Source organism: Glycine soja, chromosome 19 (genome assembly GCF_004193775.1).
Source record: "Glycine soja cultivar W05 chromosome 19, ASM419377v2, whole genome shotgun sequence".
NCBI lineage: Eukaryota > Viridiplantae > Streptophyta > Magnoliopsida > Fabales > Fabaceae > Glycine > Glycine soja.
In genome coordinates this window covers 31,258,209-31,268,888 of record NC_041020.1, presented here as the reverse complement: position 1 = coordinate 31,268,888, position 10,680 = coordinate 31,258,209, and the positions used below count along the sequence as shown (strand labels likewise).

General features: G+C 36.4%; 2 protein-coding genes across 4 annotated transcripts; one reads left to right on the top strand and one right to left on the bottom strand.

Moving 5' to 3' along the window:
- Window positions 1-506: 506 nt before the first annotated feature.
- LOC114398946 (probable adenylate kinase 7, mitochondrial) lies at window positions 507-3,339 on the top strand. The gene is made up of 4 exons (XM_028361039.1): window positions 507-1,071; window positions 2,157-2,297; window positions 2,391-2,573; window positions 2,793-3,339. Exons 1-4 carry the CDS (start codon window positions 658-660, stop codon window positions 2,943-2,945), a joined length of 891 nt encoding a protein of 296 aa, XP_028216840.1. The 5' UTR covers window positions 507-657; the 3' UTR covers window positions 2,946-3,339.
- A 197-nt stretch (window positions 3,340-3,536) lies between these two features.
- On the bottom strand, window positions 3,537-10,313 carry LOC114398945. Of its 3 annotated transcripts, none has more exons than XM_028361036.1 (9): window positions 10,172-10,313; window positions 8,813-9,613; window positions 6,762-7,948; window positions 6,006-6,300; window positions 5,676-5,888; window positions 5,062-5,235; window positions 4,524-4,721; window positions 4,321-4,434; window positions 3,537-4,103 (listed from the first exon to the last, which is right to left on the bottom strand). In XM_028361036.1, the coding sequence occupies exons 2-9, from the start codon at window positions 9,509-9,511 to the stop codon at window positions 3,771-3,773; spliced, it is 3,213 nt and encodes a 1,070-aa protein (XP_028216837.1). In that variant the 5' UTR covers window positions 9,512-9,613; window positions 10,172-10,313; the 3' UTR covers window positions 3,537-3,770. The 3 variants fall into 3 exon arrangements, with proteins under 3 accessions (XP_028216837.1, XP_028216838.1, XP_028216839.1); XM_028361037.1 differs by having other exon boundaries at window positions 8,813-9,598; XM_028361038.1 differs by having other exon boundaries at window positions 8,813-9,535.
- Between the last annotated feature and the right edge of the window lie 367 nt (window positions 10,314-10,680).

Genomic DNA, 10,680 nt, shown 5'->3' with positions numbered 1-10,680 from the left:
TAATATATAAAATGAAAATAAAATTTATATAAATATACATGTTTTAATTTATGTAAAAATAGAATTTAATCTTATATATAAGATTATAAAAATATAATAAATTAAAAAAGAATAAAATTTAAATTTTAAATTATTTTTACATAAAATTTATATTAATATTATATTTTATCCTGAAAATGTGAATTTGAGTGTAATAATAAAAGAGAGTGTTTCTTAGTTTAAGAAATATGATTTTATTTTTTTCTTAACATTTTTTTAGTTCTTATTTTAAAATATAAGAAACTCAAATGATAAATTAAAAAATATGAGACTGATTTAATATAATAAGTAAAATAGAAAAATTTTACAATTAAACCATCTTTTTTAGTCTTCATTTTCCTATTCATCATAAAAAAAAAGAGATATGAGTAATTAAAATTTGAACCAAGAAATAAATAAAATATGATCAAATAATTATTTTCATAAAAAAATTAAACTTTTGTAGAACATTCAATCTTAATCACTTTTGTCTAATCAAGTGATCTATGTATTTATCTCCAATCACAAGTGGCAAATCGCTCTTGCTCCCGCCACGCGCCCGCAAGTGGCACTCCCGTAATTACACACCACAAACAGTGCCTCCCTAACCCCAAATATCAAAATCCCCTCTAAACCTCTATGTTCTCTATTTCTCTCTCACGCAGCCATTCCCATTTCCCACTCGCCCAAAACCTCAGCAACCAAACAAACGCCGCCGCCGTCGCCATGGCCGCGATCGCGCGACTGAGGACTGCCGCTCTCGGGCTCCGGCCCAACCGCGGGTTCGGATCGGCGGCTGCGGTCCAGTGCTACTACGACGACGACGACTACGACGACGAGGAGGAGATGGAAGAGGAGCGCGCGCCACGTGGCGCACTGGACGCGCAGGGTTGCGCGCCGGAGAACGGAGTGCAGTGGGTGATGATAGGGGAGCCCGGCGCCAAGAGGCACCAGTTCGCTCAGAGACTCTCGAAGCTTCTAGAAGTCCCGCACATTTCCATGGCCACGCTCCTCAGCCAGGACCTCAACCCTCGCTCCTCTCTCTACCAGCAGGTAAATTAATCAATTCTTCGATCTTTAGGGTTTCTATCTGACTTTCATTTCTTTATAATTCTCTCCAATTCTGGAAGAGTATTTCTTTTGCATTTAAAAAAATCGTGAGAATTAAATGAAGGGAAAATTAGGTCATTACCGTTATGGAAAGTTTCTATCAGTGCCTGCAAATGAAAAATTTTACACGGCTTGTATCTTAGACCGTTATGCGCGTTGTAAGAATGTGACTGAACTGAAGATTCGTTTTAAATGTTTACTTTTTCTTTAGCTTTTTTTTTTCCTTGTCAAATGATTATTACGAAATGTGATGTTGAGGGGGGTTGAAGTTTAGAGAAAATTGGAATTGAATCCTTCGGAGTTATACTTGATCGTAATGTTAATTACATTTTTAAACATTTTGATCGTCAAGTAAAATAGTAGTATTTTTCTTCTGCCCACTTTAATCCTCTAAAAAATTTAGTGGTTAAACACTGGAAGCAGAAGTTCTTATTATTACGAATTTTGTTAAGCTTATTTGATTTAAGTTTATTAGAAAATTAATAGTTACTTATTGAATGAATGATACATGCATTTACATTGTAAAATCATTATTACACTGATTTTTATGTGACTTTTTAGGATTTTTTTAACTGAATGTGACGTTTAAGATAGTTACTGTAAAAATCAACACACTATCTACCAAATATTATGAATTGTGAGATTTTTATACTGTGTCATTTATTCTTTTGATTGGATTTTTATACTCATTATTGTGAAACAAATGAATATTTAAATGTTACGCGTTTTAACAAAATGGTTCAGAGGAAAGGTGAGGAAGAGAAGAGAGAAAATTTTGAAATTTAAATTTAAATTGAAGACCAAATAGAAGAAAAAATTGAACTTTTACTTTTAAAGGTCAAATTCTCTCTCTCTCTCTCTCTGCCTCTTTTTATTCTCTTTTATTAAACAAAAGAAAGTACATCATTACTCATCTCTTTTTCCTGATTTTTTCCTGTGCTCCAAGTCCAAAAATACCATTAGGGTAATGGGTGGTAAAATTGTTTTCTTAATTAATATTGGTTTGACATGGGGTTCCTCCGATGCAGATATCACATACCCTGGATCATGGAAAACTTGTCCCTGAGGATATTATTTTTGGTCTACTATCGAAGAGATTGGAGGATGGATACTCGAGAGGCGAAACTGGGTTCATTCTTGATGGATTCCCACGAACAAGGATCCAAGCTGTAAGCTGTTTCATTTCATCTTTCAAAATCATGAACTGCTCGTAATTTTACAATTTTATTCATTCTCAAAAAATGTCTCGTGATGTTTTTCAGGAGATTCTTGATCACATTGCTCGTGTTGATCTGGTGGTGAATTTCAAATGTTCAGAAGAGGAGTTAAGGAAAAAGAATCTAGGAACTCGAAAATTTAATGCTTACCAAGAATATATTCTTATGACCAGCTCCAGGACAACAAAACAATTGCAGGATGATCATGACCAAAGTCATGCAGACAAGGTGACTATATATTATCCCTCTCTCTCTTATTTCCATTTTTGTGTGTGTTTGATTTAGTTAAAAAAAAAAAAAAAAAGATTTTCCCAACCTCACTCTAAAGTTGTGCTTAGAATATGCTAGTTTGAGATACTTTATTCGCCTTTGTTTGTTTCTAGTATACTAGTCACTCTGCGCCTTATTATTTGTACTAAGTTTTTGTGGGGTATCTGTCTCTTGTAGTGCAAGCTCTTGGAAGATTACTACAGGAAGCAGAAGAAACTTCTTAACTTTGAAGTAGCAGGTGGGCATGGAGAAACCTGGAAGGGACTTCTTGCAGCACTACATCTTCGGCATATTAATGCTCTTAGGTCTTCACAGAAGTTAACTGCGTGAAGAATGGCAACCGATCTTCTATGGCATCAATCCATTGTCGGCATTCTAGTATATTTGAATACGAGAGGCTACAATTTCCTAGAAATTGTGTCGGTGTCTAAATCGGTGATTGTTTTTCAAAATTTTGAGAATGCTTAGTTTTTTCTGTAGTGCAACCGTCCAAGTTTGAATGAATCAATACGTATTGTGTGGTCCTAAATCCTGATAGTCAGTACGTGTTGTCTTTTTTTGTTCAATGGCTCCTATGTAATCTCTTTTTCTAGTTAATTTTTCCTGGTCCCCAGTCCCAGAATCACTTTATCATGTGATGTTGTAAAATATTAGAAGTTACCTAAAATTTTCTGCCTGGTTTCTGTGACTGTCTCAAATATCATATAGTATTTCTTTTTGTAAAGCCTTGTCATATTCGACTACAGCCAATGGGGTTCACGCAAAATTGTAGTCACAAAAGACCAAAATTGTTTGCATTTCTTCCTTTCAATTCTCACGTGCTATTAAATATTTTAATCTTCAAATTCTTCCTCTTCTTTTCGAGGTGAGTTGTACTTGAATTTCTTTTGTTTATCAAACTCGGATTCAACCCAAGCAAAATCAGCATCTGAAAACAAATCACATACACAAAGCAACTCAGAAATTAATCTCACATGACCTTATTGTACGATACACGCAAAGACTCGTACAATCATTATTTATAAGCATGCCATTTGCACCATCTCGTTTTTCAATACTTTTTGTTCTATTAAAACCTAGAGTATATATCTTTCTTTTTACAGTGACACCAAAGAAATGCTACAGGAAAAAGGGTGAAATCTAATCTGTGCAAGGTCATTCACTGTTCATCCAAACATCCCTGAGGAGTTCATATCTGACGGCAGATTCATCACGACTGTCTTTCCACTTCCAGTTGGGCTTTGATGATGCTGGTGAGGAGGAGCCACTATTCAATATGGAAGATAATGGATAGTTTATTTCATCGAGCTCGTCATCACTGGTGTATGACTTCCTAACAACAGAAGATTTGCTTCTTCTCAGCTGAGATTCACTTCCAATCTCCCCAGTAATACTTGTAATGGTAGTTGATGATGGAGGGGAATATGCAATGGGAGCTGCATTGCAGGGGAAGTTGTTGATAGACTCATTTTCATCCTCAAGATCATCCTGTGTCGAATTAAAAAACAAATCTAGAGACCATAAGCCAAATTTGTTGGAGTTTCTTAATCAATTAATCATAGAACATTGTAACATCATACATATGATGAGACATGTCAATTTCATTTACCCATTGTTTTCGTTAGGCATGTATGAAATGTCAAACTAGAAATCCTATAAATAATGAGAACCAAAGGACAACTAAATGCAAATTTGTTTATCTAACCTGTGAGTCCAGAGCTTCAAAAACATCAGTGGGAATTGGATCAGGGCAAAATTCATCTGGGACAAAATTGTCTAAAATCTTCTTGATTAGTGATGCACTAAACATTGGACACACCTTCACAAACAAGGATGAAAGAATGAATAAGGAGAAGAAATGCGTGGCAAGTTAATTCTATGATGGAAAACACAAGTTTATTGGCTAACCTCTTTCCTGATGGATGCATTTAAGAGCATATCCTTAGGAAGCATCAGGAGGTCGCTTAATGCATTAAGAAGATGAAAGGACTTTAAGGTATTTTGACTTCCATCATTGCTATCAAGGTCATTTTCATCTCTATCCTCAAGTGGGTCATCATCATCCATACCAAATAGGTCAGTCAGCCATCTAGACCAGTTACCAATCTGAGAAATCCAGAACACAGATGAAAAGAACTTATCGGTTATGACCAACTTATCTCCATTGACATCATATAGAACATATGAGAAATCAAATCATCCTCTAATTTTTCATTATATTAGTGGCCCACTCCAGGCCAAAAATTATACTCCTGGCTTACTTTAAAGGTGCATTCCAGACACAAATGGATACTAGCAGAAAAAAAGGAGTAAATTGAATCTATAATTGTAAGTTGGAATTGCATTCACGAGTAAGTTGAACCTATACCAGTAGGTTGGAATTACATTCATGAGTAGACAGCCAGATATATAGTTCACATAAAAAACTATACATCAGAGAAATTACCGCAGTTTTTAGCTGCGCACCAGCTCCGAAGCTTGATTGACCAGGTGGAATGGGGAGAACCTTGGGATCACTAATGGGATCAGATACAGGATCAGTTGGAATATCATCATCAGATTCCCGAAGAATGGCATTGAACATAGCAACATCTAATCTTGCCACACACTGCTCCATTATCTAGAATAAAAGTAAAATGCAGTCTGAGGTTAATTTCATCGCCCAATTTGACAAAACATAGATAAATATTGATAAATATATTCAAAGATATCAGTTTGTTGGGGGAGTTTGGTTTCCCATCCTGGAGGGGGAGGGGGGATGGAAATATTTTGGCTTCAGCTGCAGCAATTTGCAGAAATCATACTTTCTCGCCCTATTCCTCCCATGAGGATTCAGTTGGAGGCACTATGCTCCAGTCAAAAATACATACACTCCTGACTCCTTATTATTCTTTATTTCGACAATCATCCATTTCAAAGCTCTTTTGCTACCCATGCTGACTAAACCTACTGATAAATGACAATTGAAAAGGGACAATACAAAAAGGTACTACAACAAAAAACTTGACTTATTTATCCTTAATAAATAGAAGGAAAGGATGAAGGAACTGGTAGACTAACCAATCTAGGCAGCACAGATAAACAGCCACACTCGTGACCTCCAGCTCGGATAGGACAAAGCCTTTCACAGGCTTCTCTAAATGCATTCTTCCAAATACCTAGTGATAAATTCCCCTGCTCTTGATCACATGAGCTAGACATATTTTTATAGTTTTTCGCTGAATCCTTACAAGTGGCCTTTGCATCAGCAAGCTGCATATGTGGAGTCAAAGACTGGACATAGAGAAAGAATGATCCATGTTAGATGCCAATGGAATTATTTGATATTAATAATGAGCTTGTATGGGAACTTTAGGATTGTTGAAAGGGAATATGGGACAAAAGTGTTACCTGCCACCAAATAGATTCCACAATGCGAGAGAAGATCCAAGCTTCCACCTTTTCCAATGCTGATGTGAACATATTTGGGTCATCCCAGCTACCTATACCTCCATATTCAAAAGCTGTATTTTCGTTTTTCCTAGGAGAGAACCCCCTCCATAGTAATGGTTGTGTTACCTTGCCATTCCCTTCTCCATTCCTCCTTCTTGTACTAGATCCAGAAGGATTAGATGGTGTCATGCCTTTGGTAGTTTTGCTTATAATTGTTCTCAGCACAATAGAATTAGACAACCAAAATGTCAACCTGTATCCAAATGCAAGAGGTTAATCACCAAGGCAGTTATTACAGTTTATGATGAAACTGTAACTCAATGTTATGCAGTAATAACCAGCAACCACTAATATCTAATCTGATCTATTCAGCTGAGAGTTTCATGCAGGATATCCACCTTATATGCCATGCAACCTTGTATTATCTTTTTTTTTTTTTTATTGCAACTAGAATTAGTTTGTTCCATTTTAAACAGAGCATTGTATGTGTAAAGTTTTCCTCATGCCAAACAAGCTTATTGTTTTCTGTGTTAATTAATTAAAGACATATTTTTTTTTAATTAGAAATAAATCCCAAACTTCTCATGATGAAGCAACTTGTGTTTAAAATATTATGTTGACTAGTAATAGAACAATGGATACATACACTTGGAATAAAATGAAGTAACCATTGTACCCAAAAATATGGCAGTAACCCATATAACTCAAGCTTACCTTGGGACATCATTTCCACATGCCTTTGCAACAAGGACTAACCCAGAAACAGCACTTTTAGCTGCCCCAGCCCTTCTTGCTTGAAAATTTTCTTTACAAGCATGAAGGTACAGCCTTGAAAGGCGCCGAGCTGGGGCATGAACCTTACTCATGGAGCTTCCATGCTCAGCAACTACTGAATATAAAGCAGCCTCAATAGCAGCAGCTTCTCTTAACTCTCCTTCAAGCATCTTTATCTTGTTTTCCAAGTGCTCAATCTTGTTGTCTAAAATGGCATTTCTGGCTTCCCTTGGATAAACCTTGGCATCTTTTCTGTCACTGCTTCGAATGTTCGCTCCATTATTTTGGGCATCTCCATTAACACCATTTTCCTTTACCTCAATGAGATGATTGTTACCAAGTGACCCAATATTCCTAACTGAGTCTGCTGATGACCTTACAGACCTCACATTCTTCAATCTTTCATTTTTCAGAACATTGCCTTTCATACCATTATCTGACCCACCAAAAGAATATGAATTGCTACTCAATAAAACTTGATCTTTTGAACCTTCTGCCACTGATTCATCTTCTACATGATATTGCTTATCAGAATGAAACATTTCATTTCCATGCTGATCTTGAATGGAACTGTAATAGTTATCACTTCCCCCCTCCAGCACACGGCTTTTGTCAACTTCCTCACAACTCTCACTTAATTTGTCTTTGGTTTCCAAACCAAAGCTTGGATTCGTGTCCACGAGGTAATTACTGTCTAGAGACGTAGTGTTGCTAGAATAAATGTCAAAATCACTTTCGTTATTGTTTCTTTGTACAACTGTACTCATATTTCTACAATTGGCAACTTTTTCACAACTCTCCTGATCCAAATTTTCATCATCACTGATTCTGGACCTGCTCTTAGAATTTTCCTCCAAGGTTGGGGAAGAAGAATCAGCATTCAAAGAAGCAACCTGCTTTGGGGTTGTTGCTGATCTATGATTGGGAGTGCTTGTAATAGAGGTATGACCATTTACTGGACTCCCGACTTCAGAGGACACATCCATAGATGACACATAGGAAGAACTCCTCTCCAGTCTCTCATATGCATCTTGTTCCATCACATTCAACTTCTCAACTCTTGTCTCTGAGGTCAAGGGATGCTCATGCTCCTTGTCATTGCTACCACTGTTTTGAGCTGGTCCATTCTGCAATTCAGTAGCAATTACTACATGGCTTGATGAGATTTTTCTTATATATTATTATATATAGATATACCCAACAAGCAAAAAGCAAGCATAATCATGCCCCTTATGGCTTGACAAGAATTTTCTTAATGTACTATCATATTTAGATCTACCGAGCAAGCAGAATGCAAGCATTACCATGCCCCTTATAGCAAATAGAAATGTGTAAGGAAACATGTAATTAGATATGGATAGGAAACTGGGATTTTATTAGAATCACACTAGAGATCCCCTTACTTCTATTGTTATGGAACCAACTATGGAAGATGATTGGTAAAATGAAATGATAAACAGAAAAATAGTAAAGACTGAATAAGCAGCACTGTCCCTGGGGCCGCAACCTCCCTACCACCCAAATCACTCAATTCATGCCCCTGACAGTTTCCTTCCTGTTCATTTAACCAACTCACACATAATGCACTCCCTTATCTTCTGTCTACTTGCATAATTTGTTATAACAAATGGAAATTAATCCCTATTCTTGCTCATCCATTTTCCCACTTTTTTCTCTTTGTTCATGTGCTTTCTTCCTATCCTATACTCGGGTAATTGAAAGTATAACAAAATAGGATTTCTTATTTTCCTTGTAGTGATTCATAAAAACAGTTTAATGTGAAAGGGACCAATCAAGTATTTGATGGCAAGTTCTAAAACCCTGGTCAACAAGTGCAAAGCATCTAAACATTGTGACGACTTCCTCGTATTTAAAAAACTATATTCGTGGAATAAGGCCGGAGGAAATAAAAGTTGTTACAGACACTAACATGGTTAGAGCAAAAGAAATGTACATTGCTATAAATAAGAGAATGGTATGTGGGTAAATACCTCTTCATGTTCGGGGGGCATACACGCACTAGACTCCGAGGAAGTAGTGACTGCGGCCACAGATGAATGAGAGGAAACATCGTCATCAGTAAAAGAGGTGATCTCAGCTTCCTCAGCATACTCTCCATTCATCAATGCTGATACAGATTCACTGCCATTATTTCCCTTTGTCAAGCTGTCCTTCAAGGAGGACTTAGGGCGACTCTTTTCAACAGGCTCAATTTGAATGAACAAAAGTGGCTGATCTGTGTTTCTGTAGTTCCTCTGGCAGTTCAATGGCGTACGAATGCTCAAGGTCTCTCTAAGTACACCACAATCTGCCAAGTCTATGATGGCAGTCCCCAGCAACTGCCCTTTAGTGGTCTTATCTCTTCGAGTTTCATGCAAGTGAAACTCCAAACAATTCTTCTGGAACACAGCAGCAGTACTATTTCGAATAGACATATCCCTTGACAGAGTTACAGGAAGCCTAAATGACTCATTAAACTCGAGTTTTGCCTCACCAGGAGCAGAATTAGGACCAAGCGAAGGTGAAACAACACCAGTAGACCCTGAAGAGCGATCACCATTCTCCCATTGTATCAACACAGAACGAAGCGATCTGAGAGATTGTGATGGGGGCCAAGGCTTAATCTCCTGAATGTGAATGAGGTATTCCATATGGACAACACCACCACTTCTCCTGTTCTTTCCTTTCATTGCTGCTGTGGCGAAGATAAGGTCCTTTCAAAACAAAACTTCTTACTTAAGTGCAATTGAATAGGCAGTTGAACAATCACAAGCCCTCTGAAGTGCAACAGACTGCAATAAATCAGATTGAGATTTGCATTTTACCAACAATCCAAGTCAGCTAGCAATGAGTGGTATTTGAACTCACTAATTATTAAGTATAGTTGACTCAATAAGGGGAAAGAAAACAAAAGGGGAAGTTGGAGAAACGCAGAAAAGGAGTAACTTTGCCAGTGAAGCAGCCAACCCAAGATTTGGCGGTTTATCTTGAACAAACCTCCAACACTGAAGACACAATGTAAGGACAAGACCGCTAAGCTATTTAAGACACTAAAATTTAACTTCACTTAAAGCAAGTTTGGTGCAGATAAATTGAGACCAACCATGACACACCAAACAAAAATAGAAAAAAAAGAAAGAAAAAAACAACAAAACATCAGAGACAAACAGAAGGACTCAGATCAAGCAAGTGCTGGAGAAACCCCAGTAGTAAAGTTCAGAACTTGAAGGCAAAACCAAGTAGAAAAATGATAATGCATTGCAGAATATGGTGTCAGGTTAAATACAGAAGCAAAAGTGATGACAAGTTTGAAGTAGAGAGAATGCTTGAAATGTAAGAAGAGTGAGTACCGGGGAAAGCAGTGGCAGGTAGAAATCAGAAAGATGCAACAGCTAGCTCGAACTGCAAGAGGGTCGCCACCACCATATCTATGGAAGAGTCTCTGCAAGTGTATGAAAATGGAGAAAATGGAGAATGTCTTAAAAAGATAGTAAAAATAATTTATTATTACTAGAAGAAGAACATTACTAGATGAAGTATGAACAGAAAAAGCGCAGAATATTCACAATAAATAAAATTATTTTAGTCATTAATTTACCATTTAAAAAAAATCAACCATTAAAAATTTCAACTAAAAAAATTGAGCTGTTAATTTGATTTAAGAAAAAAATACACAACTAAAATAAACCGTGTCTTTTTTTCTAAATAAACATTATAAATTTTTTAATTCATTCTAATTAATTTTTAAGATTTGTGAATATTTTTATTATAATATATTTTTATGTCAATTTAAAGTTAAGCTAGTAATGATAAACAAATTAATAAATCTAATTTTATTAGAAAAATACAATTACTAAAA